Source organism: Carassius carassius, chromosome 39 (genome assembly GCF_963082965.1).
Source record: "Carassius carassius chromosome 39, fCarCar2.1, whole genome shotgun sequence".
Taxonomy (NCBI): domain Eukaryota; kingdom Metazoa; phylum Chordata; class Actinopteri; order Cypriniformes; family Cyprinidae; genus Carassius; species Carassius carassius.
Genome location: NC_081793.1, coordinates 1,988,107 through 2,014,512, shown reverse-complemented (window position 1 = coordinate 2,014,512; position 26,406 = coordinate 1,988,107). Strand labels below are relative to the sequence as shown.

General features: G+C 38.2%; 3 protein-coding genes across 4 annotated transcripts in view; 2 read left to right on the top strand and 1 right to left on the bottom strand.

The window, feature by feature from the left end:
• The window catches only part of gngt2b (guanine nucleotide binding protein (G protein), gamma transducing activity polypeptide 2b), a 198,419-nt gene extending 194,186 nt beyond the window's left edge, over window positions 1-4,233 (top strand). Inside the window, exon 4 of the mRNA XM_059530392.1 lies at window positions 4,223-4,233. The gene's annotated coding sequence lies outside the window, so the exon portion shown is untranslated. The remainder of the gene's footprint in view (window positions 1-4,222) is intronic.
• prkar1ab (protein kinase, cAMP-dependent, regulatory, type I, alpha (tissue specific extinguisher 1) b) lies at window positions 1,609-12,901 on the bottom strand. Its single transcript, XM_059530390.1, has 11 exons — window positions 12,744-12,901; window positions 11,026-11,218; window positions 10,653-10,820; window positions 10,482-10,573; window positions 5,086-5,147; window positions 4,949-4,995; window positions 4,707-4,865; window positions 4,560-4,620; window positions 3,450-3,571; window positions 3,292-3,373; window positions 1,609-2,423 (listed from the first exon to the last, which is right to left on the bottom strand). The coding sequence occupies exons 2-11, from the start codon at window positions 11,197-11,199 to the stop codon at window positions 2,251-2,253; spliced, it is 1,140 nt and encodes a 379-aa protein (XP_059386373.1). The 5' UTR covers window positions 11,200-11,218; window positions 12,744-12,901; the 3' UTR covers window positions 1,609-2,250.
• A 720-nt stretch (window positions 12,902-13,621) lies between these two features.
• On the top strand, window positions 13,622-25,167 carry zdhhc16b (zinc finger DHHC-type palmitoyltransferase 16b). 2 transcript variants are annotated; one of them, XM_059530377.1, is made up of 11 exons: window positions 13,622-13,786; window positions 18,448-18,695; window positions 18,791-18,985; window positions 19,667-19,755; window positions 20,001-20,029; window positions 20,139-20,272; window positions 20,661-20,741; window positions 21,162-21,247; window positions 21,319-21,442; window positions 24,341-24,411; window positions 24,988-25,167. In XM_059530377.1, the coding sequence occupies exons 2-11, from the start codon at window positions 18,456-18,458 to the stop codon at window positions 25,088-25,090; spliced, it is 1,152 nt and encodes a 383-aa protein (XP_059386360.1). In that variant the 5' UTR covers window positions 13,622-13,786; window positions 18,448-18,455; the 3' UTR covers window positions 25,091-25,167. The 2 variants fall into 2 exon arrangements, with proteins under 2 accessions (XP_059386360.1, XP_059386361.1); XM_059530378.1 differs by lacking the exon at window positions 20,661-20,741 and having other exon boundaries at window positions 13,624-13,786.
• The last annotated feature ends 1,239 nt before the right edge of the window (window positions 25,168-26,406 follow it).

The window sequence follows — 26,406 nt, the reverse complement described above, 5'->3', positions numbered from 1 at the left end:
TAATTATTAAAAAAACATAATAAACCTCTTACTGACCACAAACTTTTGAATGTGTACAACAAAGCACACTGCATATAATGTATTAAGTAATAATCCAATTCCAATCGGTCAGATTTTATTATTTTTTGTTGAACGCTGCCCCCTCGAATATTTATGACAACTTGTAAGAAATTTGAGCATTTGCTTTGAAAGAAAGTCTTCCACTGCATTTGATGGTTCAATAACAACCTTTTTATTGCTTAAACTGCCATTTGGATGATCTACAGTATACCAAAAAGATTCTTTTCTGCGCAAAACTCACTGGAAATCAGACTACACATCTGGGTTACATTGACAAATAAATCATCATCAGTGGTCAGCAATATATCAGCAGCAGGGCACAGAACCAGCAGAAATGTTGTGGTTTGAAGGAGCAGCTCTATTCATCTGTTTATTCATCAGTCATTCTGTCCATTCATTCACACAGATACAAGCGTCACTGCTGTGAAGATAAGTGTGTGTGTGTGTGTGTGAGTTTCTGGCCTTATTATTTCAGGGGAGGTGTCCTTAATAAATGTGACAAAGATGCCAAGATGAAGCTGAAAGAATCTGAAAAACTGTTGTGTTGCACCATTTTAATACGCACTTCTCAAAAACTCAAACAAGGAACAATAATGAGAATTGCCTTTTCTAAAGAGAATCAAACACTGATCACTCTGGATTGTTGAACAGCAAAACAGAATATGGACATGTAAATATTAAATCACTGATGTTCATTTTAACTTGAACCCCTGGTGGAGTTTATATATATATATATAAAAAAAGTATCAAAGTTATTTTGAAGTCATTCATGATGTTAAAAGCTGAGAGGATTTCATTTTCTGGTTTATGACTGTTTTTGTGAGCCTCTGTTTTCAAACTGTTTTCTAGCTTTAGAAACCAGAGACCTCGGCAAAGACATTAAAATCTCATTTTATAATAGTTTCAGTCTTTTATTTCGACATTAAAACTGCTACAAGCCAGTTTAAAGGAATAATTCTCCCAAAAATTTACCCATCCTCAGGGTTTGTTTCTACACCAGATTTTGAGAAATGTAGCATTGCATCACTTGCTCATCAATGGATGCTCTGCAGTGAATGGGTGCCGTCAGTCCAAACAGCTGATAAAAACATCACAGTAATCCACACCACTCCAGTCTGCAGTTAACATCTGGACAAGAGAAACGCTGTTTGTTTGTAAGAAACAATTAGACTCATTCTGACGGCACCCATTCACTGTAGAAGATCCAAGTGATGTAAAGCTACATCTCCCCAAATCTGATGAAGAAACAAACTCATCTACATCTTGGATGACATGAGAGTGGACCATTTAAATTTTTGGGTGAACTATTCCTTTTAAAAAAGTAGCCACAGAAACACTTGAAATTATGACATGCGTCTAAATATGCCACTGTGCACTGTTGTGGAAAAATAAGCTTATTGAAAAATAAAACTGGTATTTCTTGCCATATACTGACAACAAAAAGGTAAATACTGAAACTTCGGACTGAAAGCTCATTCGGTGGCAGCGTACATGCGGGAACACACAAATTACATTTTCATCACGCTGTCAAATATCGGTCCCGCTCACCTCTAGAAGCTCAGTTCAAGTCAAGACGCGAGGCTCTGTCCAACGTTTGGCACCGGCATCGTAACAGAACAGAAACTACTATGGTTTCGAGGAGATATCCATTTAAAAATCAGTTTCTCTTATAATAAACGTTTAGATACTGCACAGGAACAGCTTCATTGGTTACTACTACAAGCAACTGAAACCCAAAGAGTGAGAGTGTGTGCTGGAATGATGAGAAGAAATAAAACAGCATACATGTTCATGTTCCTGCCTGCTTTTTCTCCATGTAGGGAAATGAGGCAGTAAGGTTAAAGAATATAACCAGTACAGCCAAACACTCGTCTGTCTTACTCTGTTATATGTAGTCAGATCACCTTATAAAACTAACGCTTTTAGAATAACTCTAATATAAATATATTTATGCCGTTTTCATTTACCGCTTTAAGTTAAAGGTAAAAACACTGCAGAGTAAAGGCTGTGATTTGATTGGAGGAACGTACGTTTGATTGTCTGGCCTTTCGTCTGACGATGGAAGCGGCTGTTAAAGCTCTGGGCTGACGGGACAGTCGCATGGGAAGCACTTAATGAAGCACTAGTGAGTCTGGGAATGCGTGTAAACGTGAAGCTATAAATGGTGAGGTGGACCCTGCGGTAAAGCTCTCAGACGGAGAGCGACACGAAGCTGTTGTACTGTTGGATGTTGCGTTTGAGGATGTCTGAACATGGTCCCAGCACACGCTCAAACCGCGGCCTGTCCAGCTTAACGCATTTGAGCGGGCCGCGGGCGACCACGGTAGCTGCACGGGGTCGGTTCATCAGCAGAGCGATCTCACCTAGCGAGAGCAAAGAAATACGGTTTTATTTATACATGCAATAAACAATCACTGTAAAAAAAAAAAAAAAAAAAAAAAAAAAAGATAATTGCAAAGTCCGCGAGATTGTGAAATATAAACAATTTTGAAAAAAAATAAAATACATTTTTTTAGTAGTAGCCACATTTTTATTATATTTTTCTATGGAGAAAAAAATAACTGAATTGCAAAACGCAAAAACAAAAAAAAAAAATCTGAATTCTAAGTTTATATCTTGTAATTCTGACTTTGATCTCCATTAGAATTATGGACCGAAAAAAAAAGTCACAATCACCTTTTTTATTTATATTGTTCCACAGGCTTCCATAATATAGTTTTGTTAATAACTAATAAACATCCTGTTATAATAAATAAACAGTATCGTATCCATTTAGGATGGCTGGTCACATTCAGAGACCTACTATATTAATATATTCTGTTATTAATATCAGCAAAGCTATCTAGACTAGTGAGAGTGAGAGAAACATTCAACCCATAAATATTGAAGGTCTATAAGGTCTATGTCATTTATAGTTTTATTTGAGTATTTTCTATACTTGCTCAATATAGCTTCATGAATAACTAATAACCATCCCGTTATATTTATTAAAATGTATCCTATCTGATGAGATACGTTTTGACTAACAGATCATATTCAGAGACTTGCTGCATCAATATATTTAACATTATATGGATAGGTCATACAAAAATGTTGTTTTGAGCCTAAATTAGTTACTCTCATGAAAAGAGGAGCAAGGAAAGTGCAAGTTGATTTATACCGTAAAATTAACTTTTTTAATTTTTGGGTGAACTCTCGTTTAAGAATTGAATCATGTTTAATGCCACTCACCGAAGTAGTCTGACGGTCCTAACCGGCCGACCTCTACAAACTCCTCATTCTCTGACCTGCGCTGCAGAACGGCTGCACATCCCTGAGGAAACAGATGGCAGGACTTCAGAAGACACAACACTTTCACCAACACAGTGTCAGCAGACGGGATACTGCACCTCCAGGATGATGAAGAACTCGTCCCCTGGTTCTCCCTGAACCACGATCTTCTGGCCGTCCTCGAACTGCACCGGCTCCAGAGCATCAGCCACAGTCAGACGCTCCCACTTATCCAGAGACTCTGCAGCGAGCACAGACACTCAGCATACGGGAACTACACACACAGAGCTCTCTCTCTCTATATATATAGATAGATAGATAGATATCATCTGTAGTTAAGGGAGGAACGATTCACTCAACTCACGATGCAATACAATGTTTTTCTTTTTTTATGAAACTCATCCACATTCAAGGGTTGATAAAAAAGAATGCTTGAAGCTAGAATATATATTTTGGTTTAAAAGTAGAGGCTTTTAGAAGAAATTAGTCCATAGAAAGCACATTAAATGCAAGTCAAGTGTCTACATTTAAGGTTTCAATTTTTTGAAGAATAAAATGTCAAAATATGGTTAAAATAATGTTCCATTGTCATTCAGTGTAACACTTATAGTCATGTAAAAATTCGGACAACATGCTTATTCTGAGCTGTACATAGTAAAATATATACAAGAATAAGTGAGCATATATAATTTTACTAGGTTGTAAATGAGTAAAAAAATTCTCACTGAGCAATGTGCGAAACCTAGGATAGTGTGTGGGATGTTTTTATGGAAAAACAAAATTAAAAAATTATTGCTTTTATGCTTAAACCCTTTTTCATCTTTGACCCTCAAAATATTCAGGCGGACATGAAATTTTAGTGAAAATGATCAGACATTTCAAAAGACAAAATGAACCTTTTTTCAGAATCGCTGACGGGGAAAGAGTTAAAAGAAGTTAGAAGCAGAATAAAAGAAGTCATAAGGTCTGAAGAGACTCGTGTGAAATCATAAGAGAGAGAAGTCTGGGGGAAAAACTTTTACAGTGCTTTAACTGCATATGATAATTCATACACAGAAAGAAGAACTGAAGAGAAATTCATTTCAAGATGATCAGTTAAAACATTTCAAAATGCATTTACACTGTTTTGCATTTTATGACTTTAAAATAGTGTTAAAGTATCATCTTCTTGTGACTCCAATATCATGCATCATCGGGTCTGGTCTATTGTCTAATAGAGACAGACTTACCTAAAATAGAGACTTTGCTCAAGAACTCCTCGTACATCTTCCTCTTCCTCAGTGTGCTTCCCTATGATCAAACACAGGACAGATGGATGTTTTGGAGTATTGTGTGTAGTGTATGTGTGTGTGTATGAGTGAGTACAGGGCATGTACCATCAGTATTCTCCTGTAGCTGTCTCTGTCGATGCCCCAGAGCTTGGCGTTGGTCTTGGCTCTGACGGTGGCTGCTCTCGGGGTGCCGTAGATCAGAGCCAGCTCTCCGAAGCTGCCGCCCTCGCCGATGCTGGTGGCCCACTCACTGTTCACATACACCTGTGAGGAAACACACTCATGACCTGCTGTCTGCTTCATCCAGAACAATGTTTCTATGTGAAGATGTGTTGAGGATAACTCACATCCATTTCACCCTGATCGATGACATAGAAGTTATCCCCCTCATCACCTGGGCAGCAAGTGTGAGACGAGACGAGAAGGTGAACCAATGATTAAATCAGGTCAGTGTGATTGCTCATCAGTGTTTTTAAAGCTCTACCTTGCTGGATGACAGTCTCTCCTGCGATGTAGGTAACTGGAAACATGGCATCAAATATGTCACTGTAGGGAAAACAGAAGTCTTTTACATCCCCACACTTCCCCTGTTCATTGATTTTTATTAGGAGTTAAAAGTTTTTTGTATTTACACGTCTTCTGGAATGTTACGTTTAAGTAAGCAAATGAAGCATTATCTAATAAATTAAAAAAAATGTACAGAGGTGATTTTGGATTTCTCTTTTAATATCTCCATAAATCAGATATAAATCAGTTTTTTTGTAAATACAGTGTTGTATAAAATCATCCAAATGATAATGTTTGGTGTATGAAAATGTTTCATAAGTAAAAAATTAAAAAAAAAAAAAAATATAGATAACGTGCAATAAAATAAACACTTAAAAGAGTATTTTGCTTTTTTTTAAACTAGTCTTGGGGGAGAGGATCTAAAAACTACGGCGACGTTTTAGTGCCCAACATTTTTTTTTCTAAGATTACAAGATTAAAGTCATAATATTTTGAGAATAAAAGTCGAAATGTTTCGAGAATAAAGTCGAAATATTACGAGAATGAAGCCAAAATACTAAGACAATAAAGTTGAAATGTTGAGAATTAAGTCGAAATGTTTAGAGAATAAAGTCGTAATACTGCAAGAATGAGGTCGAAATATTACGAGGATAAAGTCGAAATATTATGAGGATAAAGTCGAAATATTACGAGGATAAAGTCGAAATATTACGAGGATAGTCGAAATATTATGAGAATAAAGTCGAAATACTACGAGAATACAGTCGAAATATTACAAGAATACAGTCGAAATATTAAAAGAATAAAGTAGTAATACTGCGAGAATGAAGTCGGAATACAGTCGAAATATTACAAGAATACAGTCGAAATATTAAAAGAATAAAGTAGTAATACTGCGAGAATGAAGTCGAAATATTACGAGAATAAAGTCGAAATACTACGAGAATACAGTCGAAATATTAAAAGAATAAAGTAGTAATACTGCGAGAATAAAGTCGAAATAATACGAGAATGAAGCCGAAATAATACGAGAATGAAGCCGAAATACTGCGAGAATGAAGCCGAAATACTAAGACAATTAAGTCGAAATGTTGAGAATAAAGTCAAAATGTTGAGAATAAAGTCAAAATGTTGAGAATAAAGTCAAAATGTTGAGAATAAAGTCAAAATGTTGAGAATAAAGTCGAAATGTTGAGAACAAAGTCAAAATGTTTCGAGAATAAAGTCGTAATACTGCGAGAATGAGGTCGAAATATTACGAGGATAAAGTCGTAATATTACGAGGATAAAGTCAAAATATTACGAGAATAAAGTCGAAATATTACGAGAATAAAGTCGAAATACTACGAGAATACAGTCGAAATATTACAAGAATACAGTCAAAATATTACAAGAATACAGTCGAAATATTAAAAGAAAGTAGTAATACTGCGAGAATAAAGTTGAAATATTACGAGAATGAAGTCGAAATAATACGACAATGAAGCCGAAATACCGCGAGAATGAAGCCGAAATACTAAGACAATTAAGTCGAAATGTTGAGAATAAAGTCGAAATGTTGAGAATAAAGTCGAAATGTTGAGAATAAAGTCAAAATGTTGAGAATAAAGTCGAAATGTTTCGAGAATAAAGTCGTAATACTGCGAGAATGAGGTCGGAATATTACGAGGATAAAGTCTAAATATTACGAGGATAAAGTCGAAATACTACGAGTATACAGTCGAAATATTACGAGGATAAAGTCTAAATATTACGAGGATAAAGTCGAAATACTACGAGTATACAGTCGAAATACTACGAGAATACAGTCGAAATATTACAAGAATAAAGTAGTAATACTGCGAGAATAAAGTCGAAACACTACGAGAATGAAGTTGAAACACTAAGAGAATTAAGTCTAAATATTATGAGAATAAAGTCTAATACTACAAGAATAAAGTCGAAATACTACGAGAATAAAGTCGAAATACTACGAGAATAAAGTCGAAATACTACGAGAATAAAGTCCAAAATACTATGAGAATAAAGTCTAATACTACGAGAATAGTCGAAATATTACAAGAACACAGTCGAAATATTACGAGAATACAGTCGTAATACTAGGAGAATAAAGTCGAAATATTATGAGAATAAAGTCTAATACTACGAGAATAAAGTCGAAATACTACGTGAATAAAGTCCAAAATACTACGAGAATAAAGTCCAAAATACTATGAGAATAAAGTCGAAATATTATGAGAATAAAGTCTAATACTACGAGAATAGTCAAAATATTACGAGAACACAGTCGAAATATTACGAGAATACAGTCGTAATACTACGAGAATAGTCGAAATATTATGAGAATAAAGTCTAATACTACGAGAATAAAGTCGAAATATATTTAGAATAAAGTCGAAATACTACGAGAATACAGTCAAAATATTACGAGAATACAGTTGAAATATTACGAGAATAAAGTCGAAATACTACGAAAATAAAGTTCAAAATACTACGAGAATAAAGTCCAAAATACTATGAGAATAAAGTCGAAATATTATGAGAATAAAGTCTAATACTACGAGAATAGTCGAAATATTACGAGAACAGTCGAAATATTACGAGAACAGTCGAAATATTACGAGAATACAGTCGTAATACTACGAGAATAAAGTCAAAATACTACGAGAATAAAGTCAAAATACTACGAGAATAAAGTCATAATACTGCGAGAATAAAGTCGAAATATTATGAGAATAAAGTTTAATACTACGAGAATAAAGTCGAAATATATTTAGAATAAAGTCGAAATATATTTAGAATAAAGTCCAAAATACTACGAGAATAAAGTCGAAATACTATGAGAATAAAGTCGAAATATATTTAGAATAAAGTCGAAATATATTTAGAATAAAGTCGAAATACTACGAGAATAAAGTCGAAATACTACGAGAATAAAGTCCAAAATACTACGAGAATAAAGTCGAAATACTACGAGAATAAAGTCAAAATACTACGAGAATACAATCGAAATAGTACGAGAACACAGTCGAAATATTACGAGAATACAGTTGAAATATTACGAGAATACAGTAGAAATACTACGAGAATAAAGTCGTTATACTACAAGAATAAAGTCAAAATACTACGCGAATAAAGTTGAAATATTACGAGAATAAAGTCATAATACTGCGAGAATAAAGTCGAAATATTATGAGAGTAAAGTCGAAATTTTTCTAGAATAAAGTTTTATACTGTGAGAATGATGTCTAAATATTACGATGATAAATATTAATTATGTCGAAATGTTTCGAGAGTAAAGTCGAAATAGTACGAGAATTAAGTCGAAATATTACGAGAATAAAGTTGAAATGTTTCGAGAATAAAGTTGTAATACTACTAGGGTTGTTCCGATAGACGATAGTATCGTGTATCGACGATAGTCAGAGATATCGACATAAGTAGATTTCTCTGTCGATAATCTAAATGATATTATACAAACAAGCAAGATTTCTGGCTCTCACAGACCTGTAACAAGTTCTTTAAGAGGCTCCTCTGTCCTCCACTTGTTATCTGACACCTGTCCACAACCTCAAACAGTCACACTCCAAACTCCACTATGGCCGAGACCAAAGAGCTGTCAAAGGACACCAGAAACAAAATTGTAGACTTGCACCAGGCTGGGAAGACTGAATCTGCAATAGGTAAGCAGCTTGGTGTGAAGAAATCAACTGTGGGAGCAATTATTAGGAAATGGAAGACATACAAGACCAATGATAATCTCCCTCGATCTGGGGCTCCACACAAGATCTCACCCCGTGGGGTCAAAATGACCACAGGAACGGTGAGCAAAAATCTCAGAACCACACAGGGGTACCTAGTGAATGACCCGCAGAGAGCTGGGACCAAAGTGACAAAGGCTACCATCAGTAACACACTGCGCCGCCAGGGACTCAAATTCTGCATTGCCAGACGTGTCCCCCTGCTTAAGCCAGTACATGTCTGAAGTTTGCTAGAGAGCATTTGGATAATCCAGAAGAGGATTGGGACAATGTCATATGATCAGATGAAACCAAAATAGAAATTTTTGGTAAAAAATCTCAACTTGTCGTGTTTGGAGGAGAAAGAATGTTGAGTTGCATCCAAAGAACACCATACCTACTGTGAAGCATGAGGGTGTAAACATCATGCTTTGGGGCTGTTTTCTCTGCAAATAGACCTGGACGACTGATCCGTGTAAAGGAAAGAATGAATGGGGCCATGTATCATTAGATTTTGAGTGGAAACATCCTTCCATCAGCAAGGGCCATGAAGATGAAACATGGCTGGGTCTTTCAGCATGACAATGATCCCAAACACACCGCCTGGGTAACGAAGAAGTGGCTTCGTAAGAAGCATTTCAAGGTCCTGGAGTGGCCTAGCCAGTCTCCAGATTTAAACCCGATAGAAAATCTTTGGAGGGAGTTGAAAGTCTGTGTTGCCCAAAAACATCACTGCTCTAGAGGAGATCTGCATGGAAGAATGGGCCAAAATACCAGCAACAGTGTGTGAAAACCTTTTGAAGACTTACAGAAAAAGTTTGACCTCTGTCATCGCCAACAAAGGGAATATATCAAAGTATTGAGATAAACTTTCGTTATTGACCAAATACTTATTTTCCACCTTAATTTGCAAATAAATTCATTAAAAATCCTACAATGTGATTTTCTGGATTTTTTTTTTTACATTTTGTCTCTCATAGTTGAAGTGTACCTATGATGAAAATTATAGGCCTCTCTCATCTTTTTAAATGGAAGAACTTGCACAATTGGTGGCAGACTAAATACTTATTTTCCCCACTGTATGAACTAGCTGTTTTAAAGTATTTATACTGATTTAATGTTAGTTAAATCAGTTAGTATGTTTTAAAGTATATTTTTCTGATTATTGGTGATTCCATAGGCTCTCTCTCTTGCGCACCTGCACGGTTTAAAACACCAAATAGTTCTGCTATGACAAGAACAAAGAGTCTCTCTCTTGCTCCACACATGCACGATAATATCGTGTATTGTCGATCTCACGGCCTGATGATATGACGATTTGAAAAATGACCATATCGCCCAACACTAAATACTACGAGAATAAAGTCGAAATATTATGAGAGTAAAGTCGAAATGTTTCGACGTTACGACTTTATTCTCGTAATATTTCGACTTTATTCTGGAAGTATTTTAACTTTATTCTCAAAATATTACGACTTTAATCTCGTAATCTTAGATTTTTTTTTCAACGTGGCGCAAAAACGCCGTTGTAAAAAACTGACCAGTGCATGGACAAAAAAAAGCTTTTCCTGTAGTGTCCTGCCTTAAAATACGAAATAATGTGATAAATGAACTAAAACACGACGTCAGTCACCTTCTTTCATTGTCGTCCAGATGAGAGAAGAGCACATTCTTTTCGATGGCTTTGGCGAGAGCAGCCATGGTTTTGTAGTCTTTAGGAATGACCTTCACAGAGAAGACAGAGAACACAACTGATTGACCAATGTAGTCCAACACATGAGACGTCATTCGGAGAAATACAGACCTTCCTGACATAGGAGGCGGCGTCCTCCTCGGTGTAGACCTCGGCGCTGATGGCTCCTCTCCGTCTGCGGCCCTTCACCACCGGGTTCATGGGAGGAGACACCTCATCTTCACGAGAGTCTGAGCGAGAGCTGGCCTTCTGCTGGTTTAACAGCTGCTTAGCTTCCTCCTGCACATGAAGATGCTTCAATATAAATATATATATATATATATACACACATATATAAAAACAAAGATAACTGTGGCTGTGCATGGACCAAATGTTGTTTAATAAACTCATCTCTAGTTATTGAAAACGTACTTTATGCAAAGTAAAGTCAGCAACGTTTCCTTAATCTGTTGATTTTATTTTCATGTCAGAATTCTGTGCAAACCTTTTCTAGCCTTTCGAAGTGTTCTCTGAGGAAGGCCATGGGTCTGTCGGGCCGCGAGGTGCACAGCTGGACGATGCAGTCCTTCAGCAGCTGCTGGACGTTGTGCTTCTGCACATATAGCTCACATTCCCTCAGACTCTTCTCCTCCTCGCTGCTCACGTTGCCTGACGCCATGCTGGATCTGACCTTTGACCTGCAGCGGTGCAGACATCAAACAACGCCTTACAATAACAATCAGTGAAATACAAACAACTCAAGATACTGATCTAATGAAACCGAGTCGAGTTTCTTTTTGAGAGGTTTAATACTAGAGTAAGTGCTAGAGTAATATTAGAGAGTAAGTGTTTGAAAACTTATTAAAAATAAATAAATCCTAAAATTATGAAATAAATAATTGAAAACACTAATTATCTAAATGTAGTTTTTTATGAAATATTTAATATAAAAATTAACTTGGCAGACATAATTAAATGATAACACTTTAAGATTTGTTAACATGAAAAATAATTTTGACAGCATTTATTAATATTAGTGTTTAGTTCAACATTTACTAATACCGGTACATTATCAAAAACATTAGTAAATGCAATGTGAACATTTTTTTTTATTAAACAACATTAATACAAAAGGTTAAATACACCATTAATACATTTTACAGCAATGAATGTAAAAAAATATTTAAGATGAATTAAAAATTAAGTATTATTATAAATTATATTAAAAATGAATACAATTTACTTAATAAATGCTGTAAAAATATATTGCTCATGTTAGTTAATCAAACATGATCTAATGTTAACAAATTAATCCTTTTTTTTAATAAAGTGTTACCAACTAAATAATTATATTATGCACCTAACTGCAGAAAGTGCTAAAGAAACCTTCATCCGTCTCGAACCGTGATAATGTTATTCTGGATTTTTTTAAATGTCGATTTGTGACGTACTTTATTATGATGGGAAAAGAGACTATTGCTATGATTGCCTTCAATCCTGTGCAGAATTAATGCAGAAACACTTTCCAAAAAAAATTTATATTCATCAAAATATCATCAATGTCTGCACATGACCATAAATACACTGAAAACACAGACTGAATGTTCTGAGCTGGATTCCCTCAAGAGGACAGGAACAGGATTATTTCAGATGAGATTGATGTCAGTAATAATCTGGAGATTAAACCTGGACGGTTTGATCCACCACATGAACCATAATACACGTTAATTATGATTATTTACAGAAAAACTGCTTCATGCTGCAGGCTGATTATTATGTTGACATAAAATCTGTTTTTACACTTCAACAACATCAATCAGAATACTAACATATGTATAAAATAAAGGTTAAGCACACGATTATACATTTAGATCTATTTTACAAAACCAAAGGAACTTAATAATAACAAAAATATAATGCGTATGAAATATTAGTTTAATCCATCAAAACGCAGTTTAGACTGTCTAAATACAACGCAGAGCAAACAATGACTTTATCTAAAACGCACTCGAAACCTCTAACGTTACATTAAAACACATCACATATAAAAGGTTAGAGAGTGGTTTGCGGAATGATATTTGAACATTAAAAGCCGTTAGTGTCAAACAGAAGGCCGCTAAGCCGTCGCCATCTTTATCTGAATCATAAACATATGACATCTCTTTCAGCATTAACCGGTCATCACAGGTGCTGCGCGACTAAACACGACACGTTATTCCTTACCGAGCCTTTGAAACGCGACTCGGTTTCTGCGTGATTCCGTTATTCCGTTATTCAGCGTCGGCAACAGAAACTCTTTATTCTTCTCAGGCGCTTGAACGTCTGCCCACCGGAAACCGCGAAACACCAATCAAAGCCTGCCAGTGACGTCAATGGGCCTTGTTCTCGCGTGGAAACGGTAACCCTTGGCAACATTAAAAGGCACGAAGCACGACTAAACCTGGGTACCATACTCAGAATTTCCTTTAAAAATCACTTGATCTTTAAAATCTAGATCTTTTATGTGTGTTACCCTTTAAGACAGCTTTATTTTATTTATTTATTCATTTATTTATTTATCCATTCATTTATTTTATTTCATTTATTTATTTATTTTATTTTATTTTATTTTATTTTGTGAAATAAAAAATGTGATTAAAAATTGTATTAAAAATACAATAGTTCTTGTTAGTTAATAATGTTAACAATGAAACCTTATCATATGCACCTAATTGCAGAAAATGGTGTAAAACATCTTATATAAACTATTTTATATTATTTTATTTATTAATAAAAATTATTTTATTATTAAAACTTTTCATGTAAATTCACGTAACTCTCCAAAATATTATTCTAGGGTATTTATTTTTAGCATTGTCGTTCTTCATTATATTTCACATTTTCCGAGCTTGCTTTTTTGCTGTGTTTTTGGACACGTTATCAAGCGAAGAAAAAAAAAGAAAAATAGAAACAATAAATAAATAACTAAAATCTCATCAGCCTCAATGCTTGGTCTGTCTAGAATTGTATTATTTTAAGTTAAAAAAAAAAGTATCTATTATGAACAGTTAAGTGTGATTTGTACGTTCGAATGCTACCGCAGCGACTTTTATTTTAAAAACCTCTCTAAACACCGGAAGTTCCGCTGATTCTGGCTCCAGCCGCAGGATTTGTTAGCTGATCCAGGAGATGTGCGCTGTATTGAATGTGTGATCCTTAATGTGTTCCATCGCCCTGCGAACATGACCTGAATCGGTTCATGAGCGAGCTGGTCGAATAAGCTCTCGGTGCGTATCTCTTTAATCTTCCTGTGCGTCTGTGACTGACAGCAGCCCTCGTGACTTTAACACGCGTTCAGACGCTCATTCATTCGTTCACTGTCTGACCTGACTTGTCTTTGTTCTTGTGTTGCAATGGAAAGTCTCTCTTGTGATGAAAAGTGAAAGAGTTCGTGGACACCTGAGATCATGAGCTGTCAATCATAACCAGGTCACGTGTGTGTTTCACTGCACACAGATGGCAGAGCTGCATGGTCATATCGTCTTATATTCTGTGTGCTGTTTCCATGAGTCCTGAAGTGTGCTGGAGTGCATGTCTTCATTTACTCACTTTATGTTGAAATGCAGTCATCAGTCACCATCCAGATTCATTGCATCTCTTTCCGTCAGAAGAAAGCGAGACTCTAATGTCTGTGTTAATTAGCTCTTGTGAATAGGAGCATGCCCGTGCATTAATATTTCATGCTTAAATTAATTTGCTATTCCTCTATCTGTGTTTATTTATTCATGTATTAATTATTATTAAATGTAACATTATTATAATTTATTTAAAATTTCTTTTGGATGCATTCGATCAAATATGATTGAATATCTTTGGTCTCGGAATAATCTCAAATCGTATATTTATTAATTATTCTAATTTATTTATTTTCTTATTTCATAGAAAAATTACTATTTTTTTTAATCAAAACATTTTTTAAAAACATGTAAAAAAATGTAGTTAAACAGCAACACTGAACCTTTTTTCTAAATTTCAAGCAATAATAATTGAAAACCTTTTTTTCTGATAGAGCTTAACATCTGTAGTGGTGCATGGTGCATCAGTGAGTTTTTCTTTTATTGTAACAACATGGCAACCTTGTGACCTCAAGATGACATCATCACGTCACGCAGTTGTTTTTGCCACGAGCTCAGCTTCCACATGCATCATTTGGAAAAACGAAGTGTGTACGGATGCCCAGATGTCCCATCTCATCTGAACCCCGCAGGGAGATGTAGATTAAAAATAACTGGTAACTGATCCTCACTTTCATCAGTCTCTGGCCGGATCAGATGCTGCTGAGGAAGTGCGTCCAGTGCTGGGTTACACAAGCTTTTCTTGAGTTGGTTGTTGTCACACAAGGTGAAGTGCCAAGGACTTGATCAAATATTTAGAGGGTTTTTTCTGTCTCCGACATCAGTTGATAATCCTGTGCAATAGTTATCCACCCCTTGACGATGTATTTTGAGCTCGCTATGTTTTATCTAATCAAACTAATGCTTTTGTATGTCAGAGCAGGTGTGTGTGTATGTGTGTGTGTGTTCACTGCTGGAGTAAGTGTCTTGGAAATGTGCTTCAGGGCAGTTTCTGTCTTGGTACAGATTAGTTAAGAACACTTTTTGTTCGGTCCCTTTTGAAAATATTTATTTGCTAAGAGAATCATAACAGCTGGGGAAGGACATTATTACAGTCTGTGCGCCTGAAAGATTTAGTAAGATCTAAAGAAGAGATTCTAAATATATTTTACTTTATTTACTTACTTTTTTTCTGGAATATTTTCTATGTGTGTGTGTGTGTGTGTTTATTTAACTTGTTTTTAAATGTGAATTTATTTATTTTGTTTTCTAGAATAGCTTGGAATGTCTTCTGTATGTGTGTGTGTGTGTTTTGATTTATTTATTTACCAGTTTATTTAGTTTCCTAAAACATCTTGTAATGACTTCTGTATGTGTGTTTAAGTTTTAAACATTTTAAATTTGATTTAATTTTAGTATTTTTCCTTGGAATATCTTCCATGTGTGTGTGTGTGTGCCTCTACTTAATTTTGAATTTAATTAATGAATACTTTTTTTGGGATATATTGGAATATATATATTTTTATATCATATTTTTAATATACTCTCACCTATGGTCATGAGCTTTGGGTCATGACCGAAAGGACAAGATCCCGGATACAGGCGGCCGAAATGTGCTTTCTCCGCAGGGTGGCTGGGCGATCCCTTAGAGATAGGGTGAGAAGCTCAGTCACCCGGGAGGAGCTCAGAGTAGAGCCGCTGCTCCTCCACATCGAGAGGGGTCAGCTGAGGTGGCTCGGGCATCTGTTCCGGATGCCTCCTGGACGCCTTCCCGGGAAGGTGTTCCGGGCACATCCCACTGGGAGGAGACCCCGGGGGAGACCTAGGACACGCTGGAGAGACTATGTCTCCCGGCTGGCCTGGGAACGCCTCGGTGTCCCCCCAGAAGAGCTGGAGGAAGTGTCTAGGGAGAGGGAAGTCTGGGGTTCTCTGCTTAGACTGCTGCCCCCGCGACCCGGCCCCGGATAAGCGGTAGAAGATGGATGGATGGATGGATTTTTAATATATATTTTTTCATTTATGTATATTTTTTTATATTTATTAACTAATTAATTTACTTATTTATGTATTAAATTTTTCTGGAATATCCCGGAATGTCTTCATTGATTGTTTCCTCCTTCATTTAGGGAGGCACTTTATTCTCATACACTGTAATAATAATACAACTAAAATAGAAGATGAAGAAGATAGTGCTGGATAAATAATCTGATCAGTAGAGTTATAAATGTTGATCATCTTCAGTCATTTGTTAATCACAGAATCTTTAGGCTGCTGTATTGTGTGCTCGATGCAGATTGCTGGCAGCGTTGGTGTGTGTGTGTGTGTGTGTGTGTCACTCTGAGCTCCTGTGTGTGTGTCACTATCACTCTGAGCTCCTGTGCTCGTGTGTGTGTGTGTGTGTCACTCTGAGCTCCTGTGCTCGTGTGTGTGTGTGTCACTCTGAGCTCGTGTGTGTGTGTGTGTGTGTGTGTGTGTGTGTGTCACTCTGAGCTCCTGTGTGTGTGTGTGTCACTCTGAGCTCCTGTGTGTGTGTCACTATCACTCTGAGCTCCTGTGCTCGTGTGTGTGTGTGTCACTCTGAGCTCCTGTGTGTGTGTCACTATCACTCTGAGCTCCTGTGCTCGTGTGTGTGTGTGTGTCACTCTGAGCTCCTGTGCTTGTGTGTGTGTGTGTGTCACTCTGAGCTCCTGTGTGTGCGTCACTATCAATCTGAGCTCCTGTGCTCGTGTGTGTGTGTGTGTGTGTGTGTCACTCTGAGCTCCTGTGCTCGTGTGTGTGTGTGTGTGTGTGTGTCACTCTGAGCTCCTGTGTGTGTGTCACTATCACTCTGAGCTCCTGTGCTCGTGTGTGTGTGTGTGTGTCACTCTGAGCTCCTGTGCTCGTGTGTGTGTGTCACTCTGAGCTCGTGTGTGTGTGTGTGTGTGTGTGTGTGTGTGTGTGTGTGTCACTCTGAGCTCCTGTTTGTGTGTGTGTCACTCTGAGCTCCTGTGTGTGTGTCACTCTCACTCTGAGCTCCTGTGCTCGTGTGTGTGTGTGTGTGTGTCACTCTGAGCTCCTGTGCTCGTGTGTGTGCTCGTGTGTGTGTGTGTGTGTGTCACTCTGAGCTCCTGTGTGTGTGTCACTATCACTCTGAGCTCCTGTGCTCGTGTGTGTGTGTGTGTGTGTCACTCTGAGCTCCTGTGCTCGTGTGTGTGCTCGTGTGTGTGTGTGTGTGTGTCACTCTGAGCTCCTGTGTGTGCGTCACTATCACTCTGAGCTCCTGTGCTCGTGTGTGTGTGTGTGTGTGTGTCACTCTGAGCTCCTGTGCTCGTGTGTGTGCTCGTGTGTGTGTGTGTGTGTGTCACTCTGAGCTCCTGTGTGTGCGTCACTATCACTCTGAGCTCCTGTGCTCGTGTGTGTGTGTGTGTGTCACTCTGAGCTCCTGTGCTCGTGTGTGTGTGTGTGTGTGTGTCACTCTGAGCTCGTGTGTGTGTGTGTGTGTCACTATCACTCTGAGCTCCTGTGCTCGTGTGTGTGTGTGTGTGTCACTCTGAGCTCCTGTGCTCGTGTGTGTGTGTCACTCTGAGCTCCTGTGCTCGTGTGTGTGTGTGTGTGTCACTATCACTCTGAGCTCCTGTGCTCGTGTGTGTGTGTGTGTGTGTCACTCTGAGCTCCTGTGCTCGTGTGTGTGTGTCACTCTGAGCTCCTGTGCTCGTGTGTGTGTGTGTGTGTGTGTGTGTGTGTGTGTCACTCTGAGCTCCTGTGTGTGTGTGTGTCACTCTGAGCTCCTGTGTGTGTGTCACTATCACTCTGAGCTCCTGTGCTCGTGTGTGTGTGTGTGTCACTCTGAGCTCCTGTGTGTGCGTCACTATCACTCTGAGCTCCTGTGCTCGTGTGTGTGTGTGTGTGTGTGTGTGTCACTCTGAGCTCCTGTGCTCGTGTGTGTGTGTGTGTCACTCTGAGCTCCTGTGTGTGCGTCACTATCACTCTGAGCTCCTGTGCTCGTGTGTGTGTGTGTGTGTGTGTGTGTCACTCTGAGCTCCTGTGCTCGTGTGTGTGTGTGTGTCACTCTGAGCTCCTGTGTGTGCATCACTATCACTCTGAGCTCCTGTGCTCGTGTGTGTGTGTGTGTGTGTGTGTGTCACTCTGAGCTCCTGTGTGTGTCTCACTATCACTCTGAGCTCCTGTGCTCGTGTGTGTGTGTGTGTGTGTGTGTGTGTGTGTGTCACTCTGAGCTCCTGTGTGTGTCTCACTATCACTCTGAGCTCCTGTGCTCGTGTGTGTGTGTGTGTGTCACTCTGAGCTCCTGTGTGTGTCTCACTATCACTCTGAGCTCCTGTGCTCGTGTGTTGAAGGCGGTGGGATGCGCAGCTGGAGCTGGTTCCTCTCCAGAGTCATGCGTCTCTTCCTGCGCTGGTTCAGGCTCTGTCCTCGACGAGGACGCAGGAAGAGGCCGAGCCGGATACGAGACCTGTGGAACTATGGGACGCTGCTGCTGAAGTCCCTGCACTACAACGTCCTGACCAACTCGGACACGGCGCTGGACTGTGTCTTTGAGCCCATCTACTGGCTGGTGGACAACATGACCCGCTGGTTCGGAGTGGTGGGTGGAACCCCAAACAATTAATCTATTTCATAGTGTTTGAGTCGCATCCATCATAAAAGCTAGATGTAGTGTTTCTCTGTTTCCTGGTGCAGGTGTTTGTGTCTCTGGTCATCCTCTTGACCAGCTCTGTGGTCATCATCGTGTATCTGTGTGTGCTGCCCATCATCTTCAGCACGTACCCCGTTCACTGGATCCTCTGGCACCTCTGTTACGGACACTGGAACCTGCTCATGCTGGTCTATCATTACTATAAAGCCACGACCACATGTCCAGGGTCCCCACCGCAGGTCTGTCTCACGTTCAGAAGATATAAAAAAAAATATTGTATTTATTTACTTAATCTGGAATATCTTTTGTGTGTGTGTGTGTGTGTGTGTGTTTTTATTTATTTATTTAATTTAATTTTTAATAAAAAATATATTTTGTGTGTTTATTTTTAATTTTTTTTAAAATAATGTTTTTATGGTTTATTTGTTTTTAATTATTTATTTAGTTTTATCTTCTATATATATATATATATATATATATATAAATAATTTAGTGTTTTTAAATAATTTTTTTTTAAATTTATTTTATTTTTTTATTATGTAATTTAATTTATATTTAGTATCATATTTGAACTAATCAATATAGTACAACAGTTGGATTTCAGAATTGAAAATCACATTCATTTTCTCCATAGAGGAACAGATTTTTAAGGATAACTAGAAAAAAAAAACTTTTAAAGAAACATTTACTTTGATCTCCGAGGTTGTTAATCAATAATTATGCTTTTGTCAAAGTTATCAGCCAGCAATATTTCAACTTTTTTTTTTTTTAACTACATTACAATACTGATTTACATTTTATTCAATATAAAAAAAGCTAAATTTTTGCTTCAGGTGAAGAAAGTCTGTAAAGTCCTCTTTTTCTTTTTTTATATTTAGCATTATTAATAAGTGTTTGTTACTGTATGTGTTTTGTTTTAGGAAAAGAGTGAAATCCCAACTGTTACTATCTGTAAGAAGTGCATTGTTCCCAAACCAGCTAGAACCCATCACTGCAGCATCTGCAACCGGTGCGTGAGTCTCCTAAACACCCGAACGCAAAGATCAGATGCATGCTTTTCGGAGGACAACACCGGGCTAGATGTGGAAGAATAAATATAGTGTAGAATGAATTAAATGATTATTTAAAAAAATAATTCATACAGTTTACATTTTTCATCAGATGAATCTAAAAGAAAATCTCTGTTTAATCAATCAAGAAAATAATGTTTGAAATAAAATAATGCATTTGTGGTGTGTTCTTTTTCCTTCACAGATGTATTTTGAAAATGGACCACCACTGTCGTATCCTTGTGAAGCAGAGCGTAAACAAAACTTTATGATGCATTAAAAAAGTCATGATTCTGTGAGTGTGTTCTGTTGTGGTTTCCATCTTAACTGAGCTCTCGTCCAGCCTGGTTAAATAACTGCGTGGGTCATTTCAACCACCGTTATTTCTTCAGTTTCTGTCTGTTCATGACCATGGCCTGCATCTACTGCAGCATCAGTGCCAAAGATATGTTCCTGGACGCTTACAATGCCATCGAGGTCAGTCCTCATGACGCTCTGAATGCCTTCAGATTGTGTTCTCTGGTGATTTACATGCACTAGTTTTTATGTTTCTACGGCTCACCAAGGCTGCATTTATTTGATCAAAAATACAGTAAAATTGTGAAATATTTTTCCAATTTAAAATAACTGTTGTCCATGTAATTATATTGTGAAATGTAATATATTTCTGTGATGCGCTGCTGAATTTCCAGCATCCTTCCTCCAGTCTCCAGTGTCACATAATCTTCAGAAATCATTCTAATATTCTGATTTTCTGCACTGGTTATTATAAATTTATGCATCCTTGATGAATAAAAGAAAACATTTCTTTCTAAAAAAAAACCCATTGTTGGATGGTGGGCTTGCGTTTGTGTTGTTTTTGCAGTCAGGCAGGTATTGGGACGGTCACGCTCAGGGGGAGGCGGTCCCGGGGGCGGGGCTTATCTATATCTCATTCTCACCGCAGGTAGAAGCTAACTTACACAGAGCCAAAACTCCTGGAGGGAAATAACTTTAGTTAATGTAAGGAATGTTCCGGGTTAAATACAAGTTCAGCCTGTTTTTAGTTTATTTCATGTTTGCACTTATGCTCTTTCAAGAGAAGTCTGCATTGTAGACTCTTTCTCAAGACCTACATTATGTGGCATTGAAATCTCCTATGAGATATTTACTAGTCCCACTAATAAAAGGCTGATTTAGTCTACTTTAATTGCAGATATTCCATGCATCACAGCTGTATGTCCACATCAGATATTAGCCGCTCTGCAGACAGTAGATGAAGAATCACTAGTTCACACCGTGTCTGTAGCAGTGGAGAATATTAGTGAGATCTGTAAAGAGTTGTGAAACGTGGTTTTAGCTCTAATGATCTTTTCTTCTGTTGAAGAGCTCCTATCAAACACCTCCACCTGCCTTCACCCATCAGGAGAGGATGGTTCATAAGAGCCTGGTTTATCTGTGGGTGCTGACGAGGTAAGACTTCTCACTTTACAGCATGACGTGTGTTTATCATCCTGTGCTTGAGGTTTCTGCCGTGTTTTCAGTTCAGTGGCTGTAGCGTTAGGAGGCCTGACACTGTGGCATGCCATGCTGATCACCAGAGGAGAGACCAGCGTGGAGAGACACATCAACCGCAAAGAGAGGAAACGACTGCGACTGAAGGGCAAGGTAACAGAACTGAGTGCTCATGAGATGAACCGAACACAACCACCAGTTTGGAAGAAATAAGATTATAGAAATAAGTCACTAAATGGAGTTGGAAAAGTAGTAGTATTAATAACAATTTGATCGAATTTGATTATAAAATGTTTTAATTGTTGGTTCCCTTTCGATACTTCACTTATACTGTGTATGGGGAAAACTCCCTTCTACCTCCAAGGCAGCGCCCTCTAAGGAGCAGCATCAGCGTGCTCGCCCCGCTAAGCTAGTTCCCCCGCCACCCTGTTCAGTTCCAGGCATTGGGGACCAAGCGTCTGCTCTGCGACCTGGGCCCACTTATGTTGCGCCCACGCAAAGCGCCATTGTTATGGCGAATACAATAAACATTTCACATTTGCCAAAAGAGAGCGTTTTGCCTCTTCCACACTCGTCAGTGTTCAGGCCCCTGATCAGCGGTCTGCCACCTGACACTATCCAACCTGTTGTCACGTGGGCCGAGGCCTGGCAGGCCATCCCCAGAGTGTCCAAGTGGATTTTGTGGATAATAAAACACGGCTACTCACTGCAGTTAGCCCGAAGACCCCCGCTTTTCTGCAGGTGATTCACACTTTGGTAGAACCGGATGACACTCAGGTCCTCCGTGCCAAAGTGATGACTCTGCTAAGGAAGGGAGCCATAGAAATAGTTCCCCCCTCAGAAAGCAGATCGGGGTTCTACATCTGTTATTTCCTCGTCCCTAAGAAAGATGGCGGTCTCAGACCCAGCTTAGACCTCAGACTCCTGAACCCCTCCCTCATGAGACGGAAGTTCAGGATGTTAACATTGAAACAGATCCTCACACAGATTTGCCCCGAGGACTGGTTCTTCTAGCTGGATTTGAAAGATGCTTACTTCCACATCCAGATAGCCCCCCATCACAGACGATTCTTGAGATTCACATTCGCCGGCGTGGCTTACCAATATACAGTCCATCCCTTCGGGCTGTCTCTAGCTCCTCGCACTTTCACGAAGTGCATGAACACGGCGCTTTCCCCTCTGAGACAGATTGGAATCCGTGTTCTGAATTTTCTCGACAACTGGCTCATTCTGGCCCAGTCGCGGACCGAGCTTGACCATCACAGATCCTTGCTTCTCAACCACTTAGTGCCTAGGACTCAGGGTCAATTTTGCCAAGAGCTCACTGCTCCCCAGCCAACATATCACATTCCTGGGTGCAGTCTTCTACTCAGTCCATATGAGGGCTGTAGTCTCACCAGAGCGTGAGGGCAGACCAGCCTTCGGCTCGTGGTCACATGAGGAGAGCCACAGGTCATCAGGCGAGTCAGGGAAGACAAGCACAGGGTCCTCCTGGTGGCCCCACTCTGGAGGAGCCAATTTTGGTCCTCCAAGCTATTCAGGCTTTCCACGAAAGCCCCATGGGCGATCAACCTGAGACGGGACCTCCTCTCTCAGGCGAACAGGACAATCTGGCAACCACAGCCAGAACTCTGGGCTCTGCACCTATGGCCCCTCGATGGGAGCCTTTAAGCCTCCCCGGGGAAGTGCTACACACCATTGCTCAGGCGAGAGCCCTGTCTACGAGACACCTCTACGCCCAGAAGTGGTCGGTCTTCGTTGACTGGTGCTCAGTACGAAACAAAGACCCTGTTGAGTGTGACGTATATCTCTGATACTGTCATTTCTCCAGGAGCACCTGGACAAGGGCCTCATCCCTTCTACGCTCAAAGTGTATTTGGCAGCCATTGCAGCATTCCATGCTCCTATCGCTGGCCAATCAGTGGGTCGAAACAGCCTCATCATGCGTTTCCTGAGAGGTTCTAGGCGGTTAAAACCCAGCGTCCTCTCACTGTTCCCACGTGGGAACAGTATACGGACCTTCTGCCCTTGACGCTCAAAACCACTCTGCTACTTGCGCTTGCATTGGTCAAATGCATTGAAGATCTGCAGATCTCAGTGAACCCTGCATGCCTTGAGTTTGGGCCCAATGACTCGAAGGTAATTTTAAAACCCAGGCATGGCTACGCCCCTAAAGTGCTCTCGACCCCATTCAGAAACTAGTCATTCCCTGCCGTGACATGGTGAGGTTGAATTCTTTCCCCATACGCAGTATGAGTGAAGTATCGAAAGGGAACGTACTCGCATACGGAACGAGTACTGCGTTATATGCCATGCCATGAGGCTGAGGCTTCAGTGTTGTCGCTTCAGTTGAATGACCTGAATTCCTTTGGCGAGATGCCTGCTTATATAGCCATACGCTCCGCCCATTTTGGCGGGTTTTGCTGCGCTGCCTTGCCATAGGCTGCGCAGCTACGCCGCAGCGTCATTGGTTCAAAAGGTTTTCCAGTTTGTACCAATTCCAGTTTGTTGCACTGCGCTATTGAAAAAGGCTTCAGTATCGAGGAAAAGGGTGCTTTTTCTCATATGCAATACTCGTTCTGTATCTCAGGGAGACGAGGTTACGTTCGTAACAGAGTACGTTTTCAGGGAGAAAGTTATAAAACTAGCGGCACAAAATGCAATATGTGTAGAGTTTTGAAGTTGCATTTAATGTTGATGTTGTTGTTTTTATTAATAATATATATATATAATTTTTTTTTTTTTTTTTTCATTTCTTTTTTTTCTTTGGAGATGAAGCACAACTGCAAAATTAATTTCTAAATCTCATTAAAAAAAAATTACATCTATTATTTTGCTTTCATGTTCTTTTTGTTTTCAGAGATGAAACGATACCGTTTATACATTTTTAGAAAATCTAAAATAATAATGTTTATTTTATATATATATATATATATATATATATATATATATATATATAATTATTATTATTTTTTTTTCAGAGATTAAGTTAGGTAAAACAGGTTTTATTCTCATTTTTGAAGAAAACGTTGTCAACTGTCTGTTCAACAGGTTTTTCGTAATCCGTACCACCATGGAAAAATTAACAACTGGAAAATATTTCTTGGTGTTGAAAAGCAGAGGTGAGATGTTTAACATTTTATTATTGTCCCCCAAGATGTAGGTGAAGGTTGAATGTATAAATATTTCTCATCTCATATCTCTCACCACAAAACCTGTCTTAAGTGTCCATTTTTCAAAACTGAGATTTATACATCATCTGAAAGTTGAATAAATAGCTTTTCATTGATGTATGGTTTATTAGGATCGGACAATATTTGCTACTTGAAAATCTGGAATCTGAGGGTGCAAAAAAATCTAAATATTGAGGAAATCACCTTTAAAGTTTTTCAAATAAATTCTTAGCAATGCATATTATTGAATGCATATTATAGAAATTTGTACGGTAGGAAATTTACTAAATAACTTCATGGAATATAATCTTTTCTTATATCCTAATGATTTTTGGCATAAAAGAAAAAGATCTATAATTTTGACCTATACAATGTATTTTTGGCTATTGCTACAAATACTGTACACCCCAGACACTTAAGACTGCTTTTGTGCTCCAGTGTCACATTATATAATATATGCCTTGTTTTTTGTTTTTTGTTTTGTTTCAGTTGTCTGTAATAGTAAAAGTTGTTCTTATCCTCCAGTGACTGGCTGACGAGAGTCCTGCTGCCCTCCGGTCATCTTCCTCACGGGGACGGCCTGACGTGGGACGGTCCTTCACACAGGAACAACACCATGGCCATATGACCTCACAGACATGTTCATAAATTCATATCATGAACTCTAATGACTGAAGGGGTCTCTGCATCACTCCTGTCCTTTACAAATCAACCATCTCTTATCAGAGTTTTTTGATGCTGTGTGTGAAATGTGTTGATGGTTCTCTACTTAATGCCAAAGGCTTCATGTAAATGGATTGTGGTGACATCTTTGGAATATTTATGTTTTTTAACCCCGACATTCATGGGAACCTGTGTTCTTTATAAAAACTATTTGAATTTCCAAATATTTACAAAGTGGTCCATGCATTTTGTTCAAATGTAGTTAGTTTAGCTTTTGGAGATGTTTGCTAATTAACAGGTTTTACACATGAAATGCGTCTGCAGTTTTACTGTTTATGGTGGGTTTCGGAAGTCTGAGAGCACTTTGGGGAAAAATAATAATAATATATTCTTTTATATTCTCTAGTTTTCACATTATAGATTAAAAGTAGAAACATAAACATGGATTTTAGGATGTCTGTTATTTGATACGTTCTTCGTTTGCTTTAACTTGCTCGTTCAAGTAATAACGAAGTTATACGTTTTACTATAAAAAATTTTTTTTTTTAAATTGTCCTAGAATTATTACAGACTCCATGTTTGTACAAGTACATTTATTTCATATCGTTGATTAAAAAAAAAAAATCCTAAAACTACAGGATTTAAAAAATTAAATGCAATAAAATAATCTTATTAGGTAACCCTTTACAGTGATGTCTCATTTGTTAACTTTAGTTAATATTTGAGCTAACTGACATTGAGCACTGTTTTTTTAATGCTTTTATTAATTACTGTTGGTTAACACTAGTTATTTGAACATGCATTAATGTTAACGAATAATACTTTTGATTTTAAAAATATATTTGTAAATGTTGAAATGATAAATACTGTGAATAGTAATGCCGTAAGTCTAAAGTGACCATGTTTTCAGTGTGATCTCAGTCTTTTGCCGTTTCAGTGATTGGAGTAATAAGATGATTTTGAACTAGCTGAAATCTGTTTATAACTTAAAAAGGTTCACGTTAAGGCCAGTGCAGCACATTCTGTACAAATAAACTAGTGTGATATAAAGCAGCAATAACACCGAACTGAAAAAAATTGAGACGCAAAGGGAACAATTTGTATCTTTTTAAAACATAAATTCGGTTCGAGTTAAAGCTTTTGTCTTTTCTTCTCGCTTTGAAGCAGCTTATTATTAAAATATGAAGCAAGTTCCTCTCTTTTTCAGTTTTGTTTTATGTAGCGTTCATAAGGTTACATTCAAGCCATAAAAAAAAGTAAGTTTTGAGAAACAGTAGGTAA

Coding starts and splice junctions, on each gene's coding strand:
- prkar1ab (XM_059530390.1), bottom strand. CDS start 11,199: ATGGCGTCAGGCAACGTGAGCAGCGAGGAGGAGAAGAGTCTGAGGGAA. Junction 4,996..5,085: donor AGAGACTGTCATCCAGCAAG/GTAGAGCTTTAA, acceptor CTTGCTGCCCAG/GTGATGAGGGGGATAACTTC. Junction 4,621..4,706: donor GCTACAGGAGAATACTGATG/GTACATGCCCTG, acceptor GTTTGATCATAG/GGAAGCACACTGAGGAAGAG.
- zdhhc16b (XM_059530377.1), top strand. CDS start 18,456: ATGCGCAGCTGGAGCTGGTTCCTCTCCAGAGTCATGCGTCTCTTCCTG. Junction 19,756..20,000: donor CACTGCAGCATCTGCAACCG/GTGCGTGAGTCT, acceptor TTTCCTTCACAG/ATGTATTTTGAAAATGGACC. Junction 20,273..20,660: donor ACGCTTACAATGCCATCGAG/GTCAGTCCTCAT, acceptor TTGTTTTTGCAG/TCAGGCAGGTATTGGGACGG.